The 20,332-nt window shown below is 43.7% G+C and overlaps 1 protein-coding gene across 4 annotated transcripts in view; it reads right to left on the bottom strand.

Annotated features, from left to right (window-relative positions):
* CHD6 (chromodomain helicase DNA binding protein 6) overlaps nt 1-20,332 on the bottom strand; it is a 193,133-nt gene that overhangs the window by 80,953 nt on the left and 91,848 nt on the right. For all 4 annotated transcript variants that reach the window (XM_044263020.1, XM_044263022.1, XM_044263023.1 and 1 more), the window contains 10 exons: nt 18,609-18,671; nt 17,731-17,789; nt 16,975-17,092; nt 12,447-12,533; nt 12,120-12,254; nt 7,564-7,685; nt 6,133-6,376; nt 4,776-4,952; nt 4,062-4,205; nt 357-612 (listed from right to left, as the gene is read on the bottom strand). In XM_044263020.1, the coding sequence (XP_044118955.1) occupies nt 357-612; nt 4,062-4,205; nt 4,776-4,952; nt 6,133-6,376; nt 7,564-7,685; nt 12,120-12,254; nt 12,447-12,533; nt 16,975-17,092; nt 17,731-17,789; nt 18,609-18,671 (1,405 nt within the window). The remainder of the gene's footprint in view (nt 1-356; nt 613-4,061; nt 4,206-4,775; nt 4,953-6,132; nt 6,377-7,563; nt 7,686-12,119; nt 12,255-12,446; nt 12,534-16,974; nt 17,093-17,730; nt 17,790-18,608; nt 18,672-20,332) is intronic.

Raw genomic sequence — 20,332 nt, 5'->3', positions numbered from 1 at the left:
AAAAAAAAAAAAAAAAAAAAGCTTCTGTAACTGTTAATTTACCTATGGACTGCATCACGATCATTTATTCAGCTAAGTAATACAACTCCCTGTCCCGAAGGGCACGGTGTGGGCCAGGCTGCAGGTCAACAAAGGGCAGCAGACTGGTGAGTGCCGTCCGTCTTCTGACGGCAGAGAGCTGGTCGAGAGCTGAGCTCCGCGCACTGACTACGAGATGGCTGACCCAAATCTGTCCACCTCTCTGACACTCAGCTTCATACGCCGGAAGAAGGCGAGCACTGAATGAACTCAGTACGCAGGCAGGACTGGTGGTTATCATGGGCTATCCCGAGCGGCCGCCTGCTTCCGGGACTCACCGTTGATCAGGTAAGGATGGTTGCAGCACTTTCTCAGCTCCATCATGGTGTTGATGAGATTGGGCATGTTGTGCTGATTCGCCCCCTTGGTCAGGAAGGAAAAGTTCTTCTCCAAGATGGCGCGGTAGTATTTCTTCTGGATATTGGTCAGCTCTACTTCAATGATCGTCTCTTGTTTGGGGGCAAGGTTCTTTTCCACGTCATCTTTTAGCCGCCGCAGCATCATGGGTTTTAGGATAGACTGCAGTTTCTTTACCTGTCCGGGGAAACGAGAGCTGTTCACCTACCCATACGGGATTTTAATGACTGGTTACCGGGGTAGTCCAACCTTCACTATACTCTCCTGAGCAGCTAATCACAGTGCGATGGTGGTAGACTGAATAAAAGATCATGACTAATCCCCAAACACGGGGAGTCTGTAATCAGACCTCGAGGAAAGAAGGGGGGGGTCTGGTTTTAATTCCCGAGTAGTCACTGAGAACCCAGGTGGCAACCTTACAAGGGATAAAGGGAGATAGGTATAAAAGATAGTACCTACTCTCTAGGAGGGAGAAAACAAATCCTTCTTGCTCTATCATGTATGCACGGTGCAGCAACTGACCTGAGGACAACTGTAGCTGTGTGAGGAGGGACAAGTGACACATTGCAAAGGGGAGACTTAGATACTGAGAGAATAAACTAAAAAGCAGACGCAATCTGGGGTAGGCGAAATGTGTGAAGGCGAAATGTGTGGGGTAGGCTCAAAAGGGGTGAAAACTTTCAGTTATAAAATAAGTCAGTCCCGGGAATGTAATTCAGAACATACGGACTATAGTAAATAATACTGTATATCTGAAAGCTGCTAAGAGAGATCTTAAAAGTTCTCATCACCAAAGAAAAAAACTATACTGTGGGTGTGACCGATATTTAACTACACTTAGTATGGTGATCATTGCATAACATGTACATATACTGAATCATTATCACACACACGTGAAACTAAAGTTATATGTCAATCATATCTCAGGTTAAGAAAAACAAAAGTAGAAGCAATCTGGAGGCAGACCCCTCCTCCAGCTTTTGAGTAATGGCAGCAAACATGTTTGGAGTAGCAGCATGTGGAGAGTTAATGCCGTAAGACGATGTCTCCCATGCCATCAAGCAAGCTGTCGAATCTGGGGCCCTTTGAGCTGACAGCAGTCTTTGCTATGATTTGTCTGTTCTTCTCCTAACAGCCCGGACCTGGACAGCAGATCTCCACTCACCTGACTGCACTGGCAAGGTGACCTGCTCCCTGTCCCAAGAAGACAACGACAGAGAAGGGATTCAAAAATCAAGACACCGGACTTAACCCTGAGCTTTAAGATGGTACCAATAAGATTAATCCTGGTGGGAAAATAAAATAAGGAAGGGCAAGTGCAAAAGATTGAGTTTTAAGTTCATAAAGGGCTGTTTAAAATGTTTCAGGGCACCTGAGAGGCTTAGTCGGTTAAGTGTTTGCCTTCGGCTCAGGTCATGGTCCAGGTGTCCTGGGATTGAGCCCCGTGTCAGGCTCCTTACTCAGTGGGGAGCCTGCTTCTCCCTCTCCCTCTGGCCCTCCCCCCTGCTCATGCTTTTTCTATTGCTAGCTCTCTTTCAAATAAATAAAATCTTTGAAAAAAATGTTTTAAAAGGGGGTACATTCTGCATAAATAAGCTGTGTGTGGTGTCAATGCTTCCTGGAAAAAATATAAAGTGACTTATAGACAGTGATCTAGTAGAGTTATCAGAGCAGATCTTAAACACTGACAAATGTGCTTTGCTTTGGAAGCTGATGCCTTCTGGGACTTCTATTTCCTGTGATTTAAAATATAGACATTTGATGCCATTTTTGTGGTTTTCTCCTAACTAACCCCAAGCTTAAATTTAGCCCATTCATGGAACCTTGATTTCACCAACCATGGTACTTAGGAATCTATCCCCCAAGTGGATCAGGAATTACTGTATAAGAGCCCAAAGAGAAAAGACACAACTCGATAATTTTAAAGATATGGATAAATGCCAATCTGCCACATGCTGGGTTCAGCTTTGCCCTTCACTTGGTTCCTACCTTGAATCATTTAGAGTATACTACATGCCAGACACTGTGCTGGTCAATACAACAAACACAACTTTGGAGAAGAGGTGGGCCTTGTCCTCAAGGAGGTCATTGTCTAGAAGAAAAAATGCATACCACAAAATAAGTGCAATGGGAGAAAAGGACACCTTGCAAATGGTCCAAAAATGGAGAGAGGGTTGAGAGCTAGCTTTTGAAAGATCAAGAGCTACTGCAAACAGAGAAGTGAAATGAAGTTTGATTACTCACTGCTCTGAAAGTCTGACTTGCCACAGAAGTACAAACAGACAGACTTGAACCACAGAGTGTACTCCTGACATCTGTTAGTGAAATCCCCAAACCTTCTTAGTCCCCCAAGTCTCTGCCCCAACCCATTCTCACACCATTGCTAGCTTAATTCAGCGGAACTAATTATGTCATTCCTGCAATCAAAGCCTTGTGTTGCTTCCATAAGACCTCCCAAATTCTTTAAACCATCTTCCAAGGCCTTCCCACAATATAACTCTCTCCCCCTCTAGCCTCATACTTCACAATTCATCGACCGTTTCCAGCTCAATCAGATGATTCCCTATAATTGAATAAATTCCATAGCTGATTATGCCAGGTGTTTTTTTATTTCTTTGCAAAGCAGACATCATCTTTTCTTTCCACAACTGAAAATATACCCACCTTTCAATTTCCAAACTGTTCTCTTTCCATGAAGGCTTTCCTGATTCCCAAACAGAGGTGACCTTCTCTCTTCTAATTCTATTACTTGTCCTTCTTATGGCATTTAAACTTGTCTGGCTTACTTCTGTAATTTCTAGTCAAGATTTCTACCCAAGACAGATAGACACTTATTAATATTGGCTGTTCTGAATTAGATTTTAGTCCAATAAGCTTAGACTCAAGACTAGATCTTTGAAAACCGAGGAAATCTGGGTGATTTGGACAAAACTAGACTTACCAACTAGTATATGACTGCCTTCTTTTCCTTACTACCTGTGCAGTTTGTCATACTCAAGAAGATGAGCCTGGGATGGGGCGCCTGGGTGGCTCAGTTGGTTAAGCCGCTGCCTTCGGCTCAGGTCATGATCCCAGCATCCTGGGATCGAGTTCCACATCGGGCTCTTTGCTCGGCAGGAAGCCTGGTTCTCCCCCTGCCTCTGCCTGCTACTCTGCCTGACTGTGCTCTCTCTCTCTCAATCTCTGACAAACAAATGGGTAAAATCTTAAAAAAAAAAAAAAGAAAGAAAGAAAAGAAAAGAAAAAGAAAAAAGATGAGCCTGGGAACGTGTTGCAGATTATGCAGGAGGAAGGATGAAAGATGAAGAAAGTCGAGGAAGGCACCACGCTCCTGAGTTCAGGGCAAAAGAAAATCACTGACCTCCCACGTGAGATCAATGAAGGCAAGAGGCCTGATAGGCTAACACAGGCTATTTGGATGTCAATTCATTATACCTCCAGAGTAACAGAACGCCTAATAATCAGTTTGCCCTCCTCAACATAAACAAATTAAATAAAGGAGGTAATGCTCATTTTAGCAGGGATATGAGAACTTGCTAATGCCTGTCCCCACAATGATTTGTTCTGGCCTTCATGATGAAGGTAATCATCACATAGTCTCCTCGGTCTTTCAGGCTGCTATTTACCTGTTCCTCTGTTTTCAGATCTCCAAATTCCTCCAAGAAAGCAGTCTCTGAAGGAAACTGGGATGGCTCCAGAAAATTCAGCAAGCTGAAGAGCTCCTCCACAGAGTTCTGCAAGGGCGTCCCAGTGAGCAGCACTTTGTGTTCCTGCACAAACCAACAGCACACGACAACAGTGTTGGAGCCGGCCGGCGAGTACGCTTTTGAAGTCAGGGCATTCTGTGCTCATGGGGCAATTCAGTTTTGCTTTAATGAAAAGACAGGACGCCACCGTTCCAGGGCAGGCACGGTGAGTTCACAGATCAATCTTCCTTTCACATCACTGATTCCAGCAGCAATTTCACGTTAGTGAAAGCGACATCCATCCATCCATCCATCCATCCATCATTACTACTCTCTACATACTGGGCACTGTGCCAAGGCCGTCGTCCTTGGTACCAAGCTGAAATACCTTACGTTTACTGGTCACAAATTTCATGGTATTTAAGACTCCCCTGGGTACCCTTGGGAATCTACTTGTGGCAAAGGTCAAACTGTTGACCCAGTTTGTAACAACAAAGCCTTCTGATGCCTGCACTATCACAGATATAGACGGCAAAAAGAAAACCAGGAATAAACAGACTATGCACAAGTAAGCTACATGCAGAATGGCTGCGGGACGCTTCCATCGTGAGCAGACAGAACCTGTGTCAATGTAAAGAGCTCGCTAGCTCTCACCAGGGCCATGAGCTTTAGACCCTCCAGAAGTTTGCAGTTCCTGTTCTTCAATCTGTGGGCTTCATCAATTATCACACAGCTCCAGTGAATCTTTTTCAGCTCCGGGCAGTCTGCCAGGATCATCTCAAACGTTGTGATGACAACATGGAACTTGAAGACTCCTGAAAGGGGGTTTCCCTGAGGGTGACACAACGGAAGGTGAAGCTTTATGCCATGATTACAGAATTCAGCTGATGTGTTCCCAGTGGGAGCAGAGGAGGCAGCACGGAGAAATGCTAGGGCCTAGGTAAGAGAAGCCAGTAAGCACTGTACTTCCTCGTTTGGAAAAGAGAGAATAGAGGGATGAACCAGCTACTAAGACAAGAGAGAGACCTGGTTACGTTGATGAAACAGAAGTTAAGAGACATGGGCCCTCACGATGGTGAGACATATGAGCAAATACAGAAGACAGAGCAAGGAAGCCTTTTAGTTATTAACTGCCAGGGTAAGGAAAGCAGATGGGTACTGATTCACACACTGCCAGCCAGGACTGGTCTCAACCACACAGAGCCTGAATACCCAAGGAGACCTTCTTTGCTCCTTTTCAGTTACTTTGTAACTGGGGTTCTAGCATAGGTTCCAAGTACGCTTCCTGATTCACCAGGACAAGACCTACCAGGCAGACACATCTTTGTCTTTTACCTATCTTCGTGTTGTCATTAAAGAGCAGAGCTGCATCATGTTAGAGCACATCTTAAATTTCTTCTAAGTGTCTCCTTTTGCTATTAACGCAATCCCCGGGGGGGAGCACTGGCCCTCCTCTGGTTGGATTCATTTTTTACCTTGCTTGATTATAAAAACCAGTGCCCCAGACAAGTTTACAAGCATACTCAGTAAAGTGATTATAAGTAACAAAACCCCCAAAAGCCCCACAGTCTATTACGCTTTTAACAATTTAAATCCTGTCTTCTCTTTATCCTTCCCTGTTAGCCTCCTCTCCAAACTCCCTGGCTAAGAACCCATCCTCTGTACACCAATTCTTCCACTCAGTTTTTTTCACTGAGCATATAACAAGTCACAAAAAGTCTTCTGCACATCAAAGCAACTTCATAAGCCAATGAAGAATTCAAGTTTTCAGTATCCTAAAAAGAGCCTCTGGCATATTTCAGAGAGTGGAAAGCATGCCCTACAAATCCTATGTTTTATCACAAACTAAACTATCAAGGAGGAGCAAGAAGTCTGCCTCCATTAACAGAAGACTCTACAAAATCAGTCATCGGTAACCCAGGGTACAGGGCATTAAAACTCCTGAAGGTAAGTGACAGGAAGGCTGATCTGAACGATGACATCAGGCTGTCTCCAGGTCTCTGAGACTCACCTGGGCATCTCTGTACACCATCTCATACTGTTGGATCATCTGCCTGCTGATCTGGCTGCCATGGTACACAATGGCATTCATCTCTGTCCACGTCCGGAACTCCCGCTCCCAGTTCGTGATGGTGGAGAGTGGGGCGATGATAAGGAAAGGGCCGTGGATCCCCCGGAGGAAAATCTCCGAGAGAAATGTGATGGACTGGATGGTTTTTCCAAGGCCCATCTCATCAGCCAAAATACAGTTTTTTCTGAGGAGAATAAGAAATACAGATAATTCATCATTGATACAGGAAAGCAGTAGAGGTTGGGTGTAACTAAAAAGATACTTCAGAGGCACACCTTGACCTGTAAAGGTCATCAGTGAAGGGCCTTGTCTGCATTTTTTAGAGATGCAACCGAGACTCATTTTTATTCTTATGATTCATACCCTGCCTACTTCCAAAAAGGAATTATGGTAACTTGAGAGAAAATACAGGGAAAACGTCCATGTACTCTAAGCTGAAAATACTAAAAATTAAAATAACAGTGAGACACAAGGAGAAAAAAATATGCCTCAAACTTAAGCCCATTTCTATACCTGACAAACTTCATGGAAGCCAAGGCAAAAATAAGAAGGTAAGTTACGTGATTTTCATGTCTTTTATTTGTGTCATCGAGGGTGAACTTTTAACCCACACAGTAAGTTTCTTATCAAGGTAAAAATTTTGGTCTCTCCTGGTGATCCAGAATCCCAGACTACACAGAGCTGGGGCACTCAAAGGGCCTCCCCCACCCCCTGCCCAGTCTCACTCCTCACTGCAGAGGTAGGCACTGGAAAGCTCGGGGGAGCAGTGCTCCAAGCGGCTCTGTGAGTAGGTGGCACAGACTGCGCTAGGGCACAGGTACCCAGGGCCCCATCTGATGTGTTCTCCACGGCAGCATGCTGGCTTTAAATTCAGACTAGGGGTACACTCCAGAATGTTACAAAAATCTCAAATGTCACTTGTTTCATCTAGATTCTGATGGGAATTGAAGCATGAAGAGTCCAAAAGTAAGTGGTACAGCCCAAGTCTAGAGGATCCAGGGCTCACCAATAAGTGGCAGAGTTGGGGCTCCAATCCAGATCCGTTTCCTTTCTACAGCCAATCTTTGCTAAAGAATTAGAACGATCTTTTGGATTTTGTTTCATTGAGGTTGGGCCTAATCTTTTGGCTGGGATGGTAAAGAAAAAAGAAGCACAAAGTCAATGATGTCTAAAATCACTCCTGTAACTGGAGAATCACCTGGCGTAGAGTCCTGGCATGCCTCATGTACAAAGATCAGTTCCCTAAACCACGGCTAGGTTACACCCTCTCACCACCTTGCTAGCTACTGCTGCTCCAAGCAGGTACGACGTTTGGGTGGCGGGGCGGGGGGGTAACTGCCTGTGGAGACAGCCCCGGTTCCGGCTCCTCACCTGTTATACCAGTTAAAAAGAAGCCAGTTCATCCCCTCCAGCTGGTACTCCCGGAGCTGGTTACTGTTCTTGTACTCTCGAGACTTCTCCAGCTTCTGCCAGGAGTCCGAAGCAGGCCTCTCCTAGCGGAGGAAGGCAGACAGAACAAACACACAGAGAATGATGTCTGAGGAGTATAACACGAATAGGGACACAGGATAATAATGGGGAAGGTGGCAAATCTCACAACACTGTCCTGAAGCTGGCTGGCTTCAAGCTGCAGTTACTATGATCTGACTAAGGCGTACATACATACATACATACATACACACACACACACCCCAATATAAGGCAAGCCCCCACATTTTCTAGCTTATACACACACACACAAGACAAGCTCCTACATTTTCTAGCTTTCACCAGAATGAACTAAGAACATCTCTATAAAATTCGCAAGTAATTAACGAAGGAGGGAAACAGACCCACCTACATCTTGATAAGTGTTACACTGTTTTACTCAGACTCTGGGATGCCACTCCCACTTACACTTCCATCTCCCTGCAAACCAAAAGGAGTCAGGTGTTTTGGTTTCTACAGATAATTTTTCTGTGTGCATATGGCATCAGCTCAGGAAACTACAGTGGGTCAAATATTTTGTTGATTAGTTCCTACAGTCAATGTAAGGCAAAAAACCTGTAAAATCAAAACTGCAAATTCCTTAAATATCCCAAAAACGTATTTTCCCATATGAAATACTAATTTCTAAATATAATTTATCTTTTCTCTACTGATAGGAAGTGTCCTATTTATCACATACTAAATTTCAATACATCCATGGAGCCGTAAATAGATTCTTCATTGTGTTCCACTAGACTATCTAGTACTGTCACAAAACCCAGTTTAGAATTATTATAGGCTTTTATCTGATTAGGGAATTACTTTTTAAAAATATCTCCGCTATTCTTTCTTATTTGCTATTCTGTCCTATTCTCTAACTTTAGAATCAGTTTGTCAAGTTCTTTTAATTCCCACTGAGAATTTAATTTATCAGGGGAAATTTTTAAATCTTTAGGTGTGGAGATTTCCCACCCCAAAATTTTATTTAGGTTTTATATTATTTGGGCATAGACTTGGTTATTTTGCTTACAGACAAACTGACAGATTAAAAATTCCCAATTCTAGCTATAGTTACGAATGGGAACTTTAAGACTATAACTTTTCTAAACAGTTTTAGTCTTTAGTAATTTTGCTTTGGAGTACTACAATATAGTTTATACTTGAAACACCTTTTTTTTTTTAAGGTTTTATTTATTTGACAGAGACAGAGAGAGAAAGAGACAGGGAGTGCAGGTGCACAGGCAGGCAGAATGGCAGGCAGAGGGGGAGGGAGAAGCAGACTCCCTGCTAAGCAGGGAACTAGATGTGGGAATGGATCCCAGAATCCTGGGATCATGATCTGAGCTGACGGCAGACGCCCAACCAACTGAGGCATCCAGGTGCCCCTTGAAATACATCATTAACTAAAACTAAACCATTTGCAATGTGAAATTAACAAAATGGCCCCAATTACATCATTGATATTTGGAGGTATGTAAGTGGAATCTATGATCTTCCAGAAAAATATGTATCACAGCTTACCTATAAAATTACTACCAGCTGTGGTTAGGCTAAGCCCCTTAACACAGGACTCTGTTGAAAATTATTACTAGTGTATTATTACTAATGTACAGGTACAGGTGCTCAATTTTACTAGGGAGAAAATAATTCAGTATGTAAGAAAACAATGATTTTAAAGAAAAAGCTTTTAAGCAAAGATATTCCTATATAAACCCTCTTGCTCTGTTTCCTTAAAGAAGTTACATTCTTCTTAACCTACAGGAACCAGTCAGCATGGATTCCCCAAATTCCACGTACCCCTTTAATCAGGCACGCTTCCCTACTTTACTAGATACTGTGCGGGAGACTTTCTGGAATGTGTTCCCAGTGACGTAAGTGGCTCACTCTCATCACATAAGAGCCGGAGGATGGACTTTAACTGCAGATTTCTACTTTGCTGCCTTGGTAGCTCTCTACAATAGAGTAATCACTCTCCAATCCAGTCACCCCTCTGTCTTTCCATCCCTCCCCAGTGCTAAAGGGTTTGGTTTAACATCACCTACTGGCCAGAAACTTCAGCCATTTGAACACAAGACCTGAATTCAACTAGAAGTTTCTGGTTGATTCATAAGTAGTACAGACTACAGGAAACAACACACCCCGGGGTTCCACAACCGTCAACGGCTACGTAGTTAACCTTGAAGGAGAAGTGATTCTTGGAGTTTCCAAAGTGGCTCTGGCCTGTTAAAAGACTGTCCCAACTTTGCACAATCATCTCAGACAATGTCACTTCTTGCTTTCTCACAGCTCTGTATTTTATCTCTAGGTAACTGATTTTTACCAAAAGCTTTCAGGTATAAAACGTCCTGTTCATCAACTTCAAAGCACAGCATAGATCCCTTTAAAAAATTATTCAGGTAAACTCCCGTTTGGAGCTGGTCCTTTTCTTCACACATAAAAAGACAGCTTCAGTTATATTGTGAGCTACTATTCCAATTTAGAATTTTTGAGATAACATTTCAAACTGTGCATTTTAAATGAGAGAACAAATAAGTCAAACAAAGAGACAAGTGTGAAATAATACGATGGTTCACGGAGAGACAAAAACAGCTGCATCACAACAGTAAAGAAATAAAGGAAAAGTGAAATTGCCCGAAAACACTTGAGAATTCATATTCTTGCCAAATGCATGTAGTCAGTCTGAGGAAATAAGTGGGATTCGGGTTGAGAGAGTAAGAATCCTGATTACTTCGAGATACTAACTTACAATTAGCTTCAGAATGGAAAGGCTCTCTACCTCTCTGCCCCACAGCGATTTGTCCCTGCCTGTGCCACACACCCCCATTAGTCTGGTGCCGTGTGTGACCACACCACACACACACACCTCTCCCATTAACCTGTGAGCTCCCAGGGGCTGGGCATGCATCTTCTTTGTTATTATGTCACTCAAGAGTCAGCCAACAGCAGATGATTAACAATGACTGATGAATTAACAATAGACAACAGTTGTAGGAGAGGTTGAAAGAGAAATTTATCGGACGTCTGGGTGGCTCAGTGGGTTGGGCCGCTGCCTTCGGCTCAGGTCATGATCTCAGGGTCCTGGGATCGAGTCCCGCATTGGGCTCTCTGCTCAACAGGGAGCCTGCTTCCCTCTCTCTCTCTTTCTGCCTGCCTCTCTGTCTACTTGTGATCTCTGTCTGTCAAATAAACAAATAAAATCTTAAAAAAAAAAAAAGAAAGAGAAATTTATTAACCAGTCATGTAGACAAAAACACCATTAAAAATTATGCATATTTCTAACCACACTGTTCTGTAGCTCAGGATTCCTCCATACACTTCATATACCAAGAAACAAAAAACAAAACACTGCTTTTCAGTAGATTCTGACAGAGATCTAAGTTCAATGTCAAGCTCTTATCTCCTAAGTCCTGTCTTTACAGGGATGTAAAAACAACAAATAATAAGGAACTGGATAACGGTTCTTCATATGTAAGTGGTGACTTTTTAAAATAGAAAGTCAACATTCCAGTCTATAGCCATACTCAACAACTCTGATTCTCTTCCCAAGTGAGTCACATCCTAATCGGGCTCTCCTAATTCTACAACTTTTTAATTACTGACGCTTTATATACAATTACTTGTCAGGTGTGCTGGGACATTTATGCAGCTTGGTGGGAATTATCCAGATTCAGAAAAACTGATTGAATAAATACATATTGAAAACCTATGTTCTCTCTGTGAAGCCCAGGATCTATAGAGATAAGACAGTTCCCCTTAAGAATATCCCAGCTGGGGGCACCTGGGTGGCTCAGTGGGTTAAAGCCTCTGCCTTCAGCTCAGGTCATGATCTCAGGGTCCTGGGATGGAGCCCCGCATTGGGCTCTCTGCTCAGTGGGGAGCCTGCTTCCTCCTCTCTCTCTGCCTGCCTCTCTGCCTACTTGTGATCTCTGTCTGTGAAATAAATAAATAAAATCTTTAAAAAAAAATTAAAAATAACTAAAAAATAAAAATAACTAAAAAAAAAAAAAAGAATATTCCAGCTGAGTAAAAGCAGAGGTCAAAAACAAAAAAGATCACTGGTGGAGCAAGAGGTAGTAGGAAACAAGAAAGACACTAACAATTTACTGAGCTTCTTTCCCATGCAGGCGTTTCTTCCATGTTCTACCTCACTGACTCCTTACAGCACCCTATACCAAGACATCTAAGCTCGTATTCAAGGTTCTTAAATGTCACACACACATCAGAATAAGAGTCTAGACCTAACATTAACCAGAGCGCTAGCAAAGTCTGATCTGGGGAGAAAAGCACGCTGAACTGCATTTCAACAGAGAGTGGCCAAAGGCAAGACACTAACAAAGGCCACTTCTTTTTTTTTCTTCTTTTAAACAAAGACCACTTCTGAGCAGAGCCCCATAGCCATCCAGGACTGCCAAGGTCATAAAGTTACATGTTACAACAGGTGCCAAACAGGGATACGTTACCACATGCTTAATTTCAGGGAGAATTTGGAGAGACTCGAATTCTTTAACCTTTGCAGGATCGACGTCTTCCTCTAGCTCCCACGTGCTTTCTTCGTAAGGCAGCGAGCACCACTTCACCAGGTAATGGGTCACTTCCTGGTGGGACACAGGAGAGGAGTTCATGTTCTACTAGATTAAAGGAGTCTGTCACACTCTGGCCAAGCTCTGAAAAACCCACCCTATCACATGCAAATGCCATTAAAACAAGGACCGTGTGTTAACAAAACAAGCAAAATACATAGTAAGGAGGGAAGGCTCTTTAGGGGAGTCAAAAGGACCGAATCCCACCTCTCCTGTCTCTGCATCTTTGGTGTGGGCCACCTCCAGGACGCGATCCACTTCTACATAGTCTGGGTTGAACAAGTCTTCATCGGGCTAGTGCAGATAAAGGAGAAGAGTTAGAAAGTGTCCCCTTCCCTCGAAACCAACATCCAACCCTCAAAATCCCCTACTTTGGGCTTATAGGGAAATATAGAGTGGAAGGGGCAGCTTGAGAATAAAAGTCACAGTACAGACATTTCTTTACTGTCCCAAATCTTCTCTCCGTGACTGAAGTTACAGGTTATACCATGGGCAGAGTAAGACTCTCCTAGTGGTCATTATGGTACTGCACAAAATTCAGCACAAGGATTCCCTTTTTATTACTGCTTCTTGTTCCAAAGATAACCTTGGAAACTCAGGAATTAGTTTCTTTTTCTTCTATATACCCACAATAGTAGCAAACATTGGAAGGGGGCACAAGGGGAGCTTCTGGGGGACTGATAATGTTCCGGGTCCTGATCTAAGTGATAGCTACACAGGTGTGTTTATTTCGTAGAAATTCACGGAGCTGCACCCTTAGGATCTGTTTACCTTCATGTACATTACGCTTCCCAAAAAAGTGTACTTACGAAATAATAATAAGCATCACCTGGAAATATTTAACCTGTGTCCGGAGTAATGCTAAATGCTGTAAGTCTCAAAATCACTTTATGGTCTAGAAACGATCATTACTTTTTAGATGAGGAAACTGACAAAAGTCACAGAGCTGTGTGAACTCGAACATTTACCCAGGACTTTCTTACCCAGAAGCCCTCCTCCCGCACTGCTAGAAGGTTCTTATTGCCCCTTTGGTCAGAAGGCACTTTCGGGGCTATCCAGTTTCGCCTTCAACACAGGAATGCTTTTTATAACTTCCCTGGCAACCCTCTCTCAGAGTCCCTTACTCGCTGTTTGGGAATTCACTGCCCTCTACTACCTGAGCCACTGCCAAGACAGCTTTACCTCTGCCTGCCCAGTGGTAGCACCATGATCTTTATTCAATTACAGCCCAGTCTCCCTCCCGTAACTGGGGCTTGCTGGTGTGATCGCTTCTTCCAAGGTAGCAGTAGCTACGTTTGTTCTCCTTCTATACCGGCTTTTCAAAAAACTCCACCCAGTGTGGCCGAAACTACTCAAGGTGTTCAACTGCTTCTGGCGGTCCACGTTTCCAGATCCCTTTGTGATGGAAAGAGCTAGCACTCGGAATAGTGGCCATGGGCCACCATGCTAAGCACTTCTGTAAACCCTGTGTCATTTAATCCTCACAGGTGTTCTGGGAGGCTATTAGGAGTTCCGCTTTACACAGAGGAGGACATTAGGTCCAAAGGAGCTTATCCAAGTGGCCCAAGGCCACTGAATTCCATATGTGTCTGCACACACACACACACGTGTGTGGCAGTGGTGGGAATGGGTACAGGGGGGAGGAACAGAACCTGCAGCCTGGCAGGCTGGCTCCAGAGCCCGGGCTCCTAGCACCGTGTAGTCCAGTTTCCACATTTGCTGACAAGCTCTCAACTGAGCTTCCTTCACCCGTTAAGAGTCCTCCTGCAGCTGCACTCAGGTCCACCAATTCCCCCCGAACCTGACACTGAAATGAACAGAACACTGGGGAATGTTCTAAGATTACTGTTACTTCTTAAGCAGCTTTACCCCCTCCTCCTGACCAAGGGGGAATTTGTCATTTAAAGGGCACTATCTTTTCTCCCTAGGACTGCTAGTCCGTCATTTCCCCCACTCTGAGGTTACAAAGATTTAAAAACCACAAATGTGTGACATCACCCACATTTACTGCCATTCTGTTTCATTAATCCTAGCCTGTCCAGTAAAGCCGAACATTGATTTAGTCATCTATTCTCCCAGCATCGGGTCTGGTTTCCAAGAATCTGGGTGCGGTCAGAAGGCCTCTACTCCTGCAGAGTTCCAGAAGCCTCTGCCTCTCGGGCCTGAGTCTCTTGCACAGGTGTCCCCGGCTACTTTACAAAGCAGCTGGAAATAATGGATATGAAGAAGCTCCATCCAAAACATCCAAGTCATTACTGATCTCCTAAGACTATTATTTACCCAAGTCATTAATAAAAATGTTGTACAGGTCGAGAGTGAAGACAGCATTATAGGAACTACTCGCCACTCTCCCTCCTCCTCAATCTCAGGATGTTGTCCTCTGATCTTTTCGAAAGCCTTTCCTTCCCACAAGAGTTATGTGCTCCTGGTACAACCTGGCTTCAGCCCTCTATTTCCAACCCAGTAAAAATCACTTCCTTGGGAATAAAGCAGAAAACAGACACGTGGGGCTTTGTAGGCTCTGTGAAGGGCTGTGGACTTTATTTCAAGAAAACGTGAGGCGCTGAAGGGTCTGGAGCAGGCGAAGTGTGTAAGCAAACCCTGTCCCTCGTCAGGGGGCAGCCGAATAATTACTGAGCGCTGACCCCGTGCCTGGTACCAGGGACAGAAATACAAGGAGACATGTCCCCGTCTGTCTCCTAGGACTTAAAATGGAAGAAAGAGACATGTAAACAAGTTACTACACTGCAAATCCCTGCTAAAATAGAGGTGCAAATAAAATGTTCCAAGAACAGAGGGCAAGGATCCAGTGGGGCCTCACGACGGTCTTCCAATTCCACTTGTCGTCCTCTTCCCCCAGTCCTCTATGACAAGAACAATGCCATGAGCAATAGCTTTCACATTCTTTGAAACAATCCCGGAGAAAGCTGGGGCCAAACACTAAGGCTAAAGATGAAGGACCCCACTCTGGGATGAGAAGAACACTTACTGACATTAACCTAAAATAACGTTCTGTCACTCGAGGAAAAGGTGCACAACATGAAGAACGAGTTGGTTAAACACTGCAGCAATGTCCTAAAACTTGATGGCACCTGAGTGCACTCTTGAGGACCAGAGCTTGCAAACTACATTTTAAGAATAATTTTTAAGGGGGCGCCTGGGTGGCTCAGTGGGTTAAGCCTCTGCCTTCGGCTCAGGTCATGATCTCAGGGTCCTGGGATCGAGCCCCGCATTGGGCTCCCTGCTCAGCAGTGAGCCTGCTTCCCCCTCTCTCTGCCTGCCTCTCTGCCTACTTGTGATCTCTCTCTCTCTCTGTCAAATGAAGGAATAAAATCTTAAAAAAAAAAAAAAAAAAGAATACTTTTTAAGGCTTCTTTTCATTAAAGTCATCTGTATAAAATTTTAAAACTACATGCTATTTAGAAAAGAAAAAATCAGCCACCACGATCCCATCAACCAGAGAAAATGACACCAGCGTTTTCATGTATATCCAAGACATTTTCTGTGCATTATCACAGTGCCTCCTTTCTCCTGCATTCCCTGAAATGAACTCTCCCCCCACTGTAAGAGGCTGTCATCTGGTACTACAGCCTCTTCCTATGTCATTAATGACTGTTCTCCCATATCACTTTTACTAGAGCAGAGTATTCTAAGGGATGTACACATAATTTAACAGATGTCTATTATCTAACAATATGTTTGTTTGCAATTTTTTACCAATATAAATGACTGCCTATCATAGGTAACACTGTACAAAGATTCAACAGTTTCCTTTAAATATATGGCAGAATTAGAACTGCTGGACAAAGGATGTGAACATTCTGAGACATTACACATCTGATGCCATTCTGTTCTTCTGACAGGTCGTACTAGGTAATGTTCCCACCCGCTAGACACAAGACAGTCTTTGCCCTACACCCTCAACAGCAATGAGTAATACCTATTTTTAAAACCTGCAAGTATTTGGTAAATAAAAACTAGAAAATTCCTATTTTAGTTTGCATTTTTTTGACTACTAGTGAAAGTGGCCACATTTTTGTAAGATTAATAAGCATTTCTAATGATTAAAATTATTTGTCGTGTGCATGTTATGTCTGTATAAATGGGAAGGCTCCCATACCAGATAAGAATGTATGCCACATATCTATGCATATGTATAAGCTATATTCTTAGGAAATATGTGTATGTATGTAATGCACACAGTTCCTAATTATTTACTTTAAGGTTTGTTTAGGAGTATTTTCTAATATACAGATACTGTAGATTCATTTAATGCCCCAATCCATCAATCCTTCCTCTCACTGTAGGCACCATACTTAGAAATACCCAAGTTTATATAAAGTTCCTTATTTATTAACTCTCTAATATATTTAATAATAGTTTTTATTTTTTACATTGGAAGGTTATGTCTTTTTGGATTTCTGTTTCAGGAGGTGGGGGGAGGAGGGAATGAAAGAGTTCTGCAGATTTGTCCGGCCCTAGCTATTAATAGATATTCTGACCAAGATGCACATTCTCATGAGCTGTCAGTTTGTAAGCTTCAATCTTTGTAACCCGGTGGATAATTTTCTCCCTTTGGCTTAAATCTGGATTGGTTTTGCTGCAAATCAGTGCACATTCAGCAATGTGACTTGCACAATGGATCTGCCCAGGACTTCGACTTTAAGAAACTTAAACTCAGCATTTAATACTGCAAGAAAAGCAGCAATCAATTAGTTGGTAAATATTGCTTCACCTCAGTAAAAATGTGCTTCATCTGGGCTTGTTTATTCCTAAAGCGCTTGATCTTCTGTGCGATGCGAGGATCCTTTTCCAGCTCTTCCATTGTGGCCCATTTACAATGTAAGTAGGAACTATCCGAAGACACATAAATGGTGAGACAAGTGCAAACTACCAAATCATTGAGCTTTAAAGTGTTTCAGTAAACGGGGTGACCATCTAACCCAGAAGCAGTGGTCTGTAGTGAAACTGCTAGAGATTGGACTGAGACAGGCCTTGCACTAAGGGCGAAAAGAAACAACAGAACAGTGCCAGGATTCCAAACAGCCAAACCCTCTACGCCTTCTACAGGAATGGCCTCAGAACAGAGCGAGGGCAGGCATAGGCAGGTTATCATTAATGCACATCAGGGAAAGTGGGCACGTAGCACAGAAATAAAGAAAAATGCAAGAGGGAAAGTGTGGCCCACAGGACCACGGTTCTCCACCCTGAGTGTAAATGAGAATGGCAGAGAGCGTTTTTAATAAAGCACCGATCCTTGGGACTGACTCCCAGGGTCTGAGTGAGCTGGTCCTGAGTGGAGGAAGGGCTTCCCTGGTGACTGTGCAGCCAAAGGTGAGCCCACCATTATCTAAGGTGAACTTGAGTCAGCTGGGATCTGTGGGTCAGGTCTCAGGGACCATTCTTGGAAAATGCAGAAGATGATTTGATGAGGAAAAGGAAATCTTATTCATAGAAATCCAAACACAAATAATAAAGGAAAAAGACGTACAAATTTCTATACTTAACGTAGAACAGCTCCAAGTCGAACGGGGGCTCTCCTGGGTGAACCTGTAACCAACAGCAAGCAGTTAACGGCCAGGCCATCACCCTTATGCAGCACGAGAACACAGGTGAATCAACACCCTGCCTGGTTTTTGTACCGATCTCTTGAGGATGTTCTCATCTTCCCAGTCTTTTTCCTGACTCCTACTGAGCAGCTTTCCCAAAGGATAAATCCACAGCTAGCTAGAAGGTAAAAATGATCCTCCCGGTGTCCTTCCAGGGTCCAGGCTGGGCCAGTGCTCGGCTGAGAAACCCAAACCGGCCCAGGGCTGAGAGCTGTCCGGACCAGAGCCCGCCATGCGAGTGAAAACCTGGGTCCCTGGCGTGCCCTACAACCACCACCCTGAAACATCAGGGCTGTTCACTCGCAGAGTAAGGACGTTTGCTCTCATAAATACTCAAAGGCGAAACTGTGTTCTCAACCAGCACACATGCCCTCTGCCCCAGGCATGCTCTCTAGAGGATCCCTTCGATGGCCCCAGCATGTCTAAAGAACCCCCCACCCCCAGCAAAGGTTTTCAATAGGACTTTCCATGTCTTCTCTTCGGCCCACTGAGGACTGCCCTTCCCACTGTCCCTGAGGGCTACAGCAACTAAGGGACGATATCTTTTGCTAGGAACACTATGGAGGAAAAAACTATTTGGGTCTCTACTCTTAAATGTTTAAGAATTTTATGACCTAAAATCTTCCATGGGGGTAAATGTTCCTGCCTAGCTCTCACTCGGGCCAGTCACGACCATTCCAGGTTCTCCAGCCAAGTATCTCTTCACAGAGGGTCTACAGCCTGTGCTAGTGACAGGACTGCAGGCACATGGGCCACCGACCTCCTGGACGGTCTTAGATGCCAGGATCTTCTCAATGATGTTTGCGTCATCTTCTGGAGGCTCCTGAGGACAGAAAAGTTGAAAAGACAGAAAATTACTGGCACCACAGAATCCAACAAATAATTGTGTAAGAAGTACTATAGCAGGTATTAGTCTGTCTGAAAGTTCACCTGTGAGCGCCGAGGCCTCCCTCCTATCAGGCCACAGACTGATTCAAAGATCACAAACATAGTAACCTCCGGGCACAACCCTAACACCTTCTTCTTCCACACGAGCAGAGAAGTCACTCTGCTTTTCAGACTCTTAATCTCAGATCTGTGTTTAGTATCACTAAAATTGGTCCTAGGACTTCCCTTCTCTGCCAAACCTGCCTACATGCAGTGGCATAAAATTTGCAGCAAGGTGTAACATACAGGAGTCTGGGGGCCTTGGAATCGGAGAGTCCTAATTCTAACACCTACCAGCTACCGACTTTGGATAAGTCAATTAACACCTCTTAGTTTCCGTATCTATTAAAAAAGGAGTTAAAAATACTTATCTCACTGGGTTACTGGGAGGATAAAATGGTATGTGAAAATATTTTTGGAACAGTAAGCACTATGCAAATGCAAAGTATAATTATTCTCTACTAAATGATACCATCTTTCCCCTCTGTGGCTGGAAATGGTTGTTTCACTGATCATCCTCTGACTATAAATCCTAACTGAAAACAAATTAATTTCTATCTTTCTATCCCAGATACACATCAACATTTCTAGGCTCCTGCGCTCCATGAAATCTTTCTACAGAGTATCTATCAAACAATGACAAACTTAAAAAGGGTGCATTGAGTCAGAACCTCTTGTGTTTGACATTCTTTCTAGGACTCTACTGGAGCCGTTCTATTTCCGAGGTTTCATAAGCACTACATGACCTTGTCAGATCTAGTACAACAGTATACGAGAAGAACACTCATCATGATAGCCCTAACTCCCAAAATAACTTGGGTTCCTGATCAGAACTTTCCAGAAGAATGACTTATGCTACATCTCACTGTCTTCAGTCCTACCCATTGGAGGGCTCAGCTGTCCCAGAGCCGTACCATTACAGAAAACATATTTTCTAAGATCTTAAATCAAGCTTTCCCCCAGAAAAATAATACAGGAAAGGAAAGAAAAAAAAAAAAAAGAAAAAAGATGAGGAGGGCAGATGGTAGAAAAGAAGTATGGAGATCAGCAGGCGTTGACAGATGCTCCCAAAGGTTACAAATATTTATTACATTCCCCTAGACACATGGCACTGTGCTAGGTGCCATGCCAAAGTTAATCCAAAGTGACAAGAGTCTCTTCCCACTACTCCACGTGAAGACAACTGAACTGTGCCTACCAGGGCACAGGGGATGGGAAGGGATGGGAAGACAGACAAAGCTTTTGTTTTTCTGCTCAAGTATTTTTCTATGGTTTTTTTTTTTTTTTAATTTTTAATTTTTCTGTTTTTTTTTTTTTTTTTTTTTTTTTGAGAGAGAAAGAGAGGACACACACACCTGTGCACAAGCCGGGGGGTGGGAGTGGGGGAGGGGCAGAGGGAGAGGGAGAGAGAGTCCTAAGCAGGCTCCAGGTCAGTGCAGAGTTCAACACCGGGTTCAATCTCATGGCCTTGAGATCATGACCTGACCCAAAATCAAGAGTTGGACGCTTAACCATCTGAGCCACCCAGGTGCCCCTATTCTGCTTGATTCTAAGCAC

The sequence above is a fragment of the Neovison vison genome, chromosome 8 (assembly GCF_020171115.1).
Source record: "Neovison vison isolate M4711 chromosome 8, ASM_NN_V1, whole genome shotgun sequence".
In the NCBI taxonomy this organism is placed as follows: domain Eukaryota; kingdom Metazoa; phylum Chordata; class Mammalia; order Carnivora; family Mustelidae; genus Neogale; species Neogale vison.
Note: the sequence above shows the minus strand (reverse complement) of the source record. Positions and strands in the feature narration are given on the sequence as shown.